The sequence below is a fragment of the Poecilia reticulata genome, linkage group LG13 (genome assembly GCF_000633615.1).
Source record: "Poecilia reticulata strain Guanapo linkage group LG13, Guppy_female_1.0+MT, whole genome shotgun sequence".
NCBI lineage: Eukaryota > Metazoa > Chordata > Actinopteri > Cyprinodontiformes > Poeciliidae > Poecilia > Poecilia reticulata.
The window spans coordinates 9,348,340-9,350,661 of record NC_024343.1 but is presented as its reverse complement, the minus strand read 5'-3'; the positions used below and the strand labels follow the sequence as shown (position 1 = coordinate 9,350,661).

The following is a 2,322-nucleotide window of genomic DNA, read 5'->3' as shown; positions in this document are numbered from 1 at the left end:
TAAGAAAAATATGTAGTTTAATGTTTGACAATGACTGATTTATAAATCAAAAGTTATTTCTCAATAACGTATAAAAAATAAATACAGGAAAATTATTTGTTTCTTCTCTTGAAATGATAAATATACATTAAATTTTGGAATTATGTAAATATATTCTTTAATAAAACACTAAAAGTGTGTCTGTTCATCAATATAAAAATGATCAGAATCATTTCTATCAAATAAAACATTGTGCTCTTTATTCAGAAATGTTACAAATATGTTAATGTGTGTGAGAAAATGTGTCAATGGCAAGAATTAAAATACTACGGCACTTTATAAAGTTCGGTCCATTCACTTGTATTATCTTACTGGCACATATTCCACATTCAATATGGCGGACGCTGTTACGTATCGCAACAACGGGCCGTCCTGCTGCATGAGGCGTCTACGTGTTCATGTCCATGGCTACGACGCTCGCGCTGGGTTTACGCCTGTGCGGCAGTGAAGGAGACCTGCTGCTGGGCAGAGCTACGCAGGTGTGTATTAGAGTCATGGCAGCAAAACGCAAAGAACTTTTCACAGTTTTCCCCCCCAAACTAACAGACTCTTGAGTAAATCTGTTGGATCTGCATGATATTAGCTAGCTAGTCATCTTTTAGCTAACTTTACCTGCGTAAAGTTAGCTAAAAGATGACTAGCTAGCTAATATCAATACAGCACCTTAAACTTGTTAACAAGTAGCTTGTAGGCTACTGGTGTTGTTGTCTATGTTCAGCTACGATTCATTTTGCCCCCCAAAAAGTTGATTCCCCTCCTTGTTCGTCTGGAACCGGGGCTGAGTATAACGGAGTTTCTAAGAATCAGCCCCCCACCCCCTTCGCTCACACACATCGTTCAATCAGACAGCTATTTGTAAGCCATAGGGGGGGCCCAGAAAAAGTTTGGGAACCACTGCACTAAACAAAGATGAAGCCAAGATGAAAAGCTATAAAAAACTAAGTGCATGAAGAGGAAGTTCTGTTTTTGTTTGTTTTTTTTTTTTTTTTGCATATTGTCACTTTCTCAGAATAATGGACCATGTAATTTTTTGACAAAAGTGATTATTTAAATTTTTTTATTGGCAAAATCATCTTTTGGCAAAAAAGAGACAATTTYTTTGCAAAAATAACTTGGCAAAAAGGACTTAGGTCAGTATTTTAGGAAGGTGGCGATATGACAATTAGTCTCTCAGATCATTGTGCATTAGTGATTTGGCAGTTCAGCCTGTGGAGGAGATGTCGCGCTCGCCTCGTAGTCACATCACACTTATTTATATGTATATTGAAGGCATTAAATCAAATTTAGCAGCATTGATATTCTCTATAAACAAGTGTTACATTTATATATCTGTGGTGTGTATTAAAATATTAGCATTTAACACAAAAACACAGTGGTGGACCATCTCAGCGCCCCAACCACCGGATTTAGAAGGTTTTCTTGGGGTAAAGCTCTGAGTATCATCATAAATATGACATAAAACATGCTGACTGAGGTCTGTGAAGTCTGATATGAAGCACTTGCTGTTTGTTTTTTTTTTTTGTAAATTCTTTGCAATGTGAATTTGTCAGCATGTTCACCCCTTGAAAGATTAKCAAAGTCTTAACTGTTTTCCATTTGGGAACAATCTTTCTCACTAAAAAATGATGGATTTCAAATAGTTTGGAAATTAACCTACACCCATGACAGGTATAGCAACCTCTAAAACATCCTGGTTTAACAGAGCCTTCTTAATGGTCAGCTAGTCAAGTGCATCTTCTTGCTGCTTCTTCCTCTTTGTAATCACTCATAAGAGTTAATTCAACTCTTAACTACCATGAGCTTTTGCGAGTTTTTCAAGGCTAAGAAACATGTTAAATCATATCAGTATCCTATATAGGCAAGATAAGGCTTTAATATATTCTGACGCATAAAACCTTAGAATTTGTTTTTTAACCACAGATCAATTCACTACTCACTTATGGAAGCTTGGGATCCTCATTGCTCCCACTTCTGCATACCAGCCTTCTCTTCTGTTCCTGAAGGTCTCCACCCGTCCTCCGATTCGCTCACTAGCTTCTATTATGGTCACCTTTTTAATCCATAGATAGGGAGACATAATCATCACCGTGGAAACATCATCCACTGCCACCCTATTTGCACTTGAAAAGGTCAGTGCCAGCACCTCCCCCACAAGACTAACATGTAACAGAACCAGATAATTCCTGTACAGTATTTGGAATAATTGTAATCCACCGAAATATGGAAAGAAGAAAAACAATGATGAATGTATATAAAAAGAAAAGGTATAACACCATATATATA

The 2,322-nt window shown here is 36.9% G+C and overlaps 1 protein-coding gene across 3 annotated transcripts in view; it reads right to left on the bottom strand.

The window, feature by feature from the left end:
* The window catches only part of il4i1 (interleukin 4 induced 1), a 54,101-nt gene that overhangs the window by 40,446 nt on the left and 11,333 nt on the right, over positions 1-2,322 (bottom strand). For all 3 annotated transcript variants that reach the window (XM_017308266.1, XM_008425257.2, XM_008425259.2), the window contains one exon: positions 1,977-2,089. In XM_017308266.1, coding sequence (XP_017163755.1) covers positions 1,977-2,089 — 113 coding nt within the window. The remainder of the gene's footprint in view (positions 1-1,976; positions 2,090-2,322) is intronic.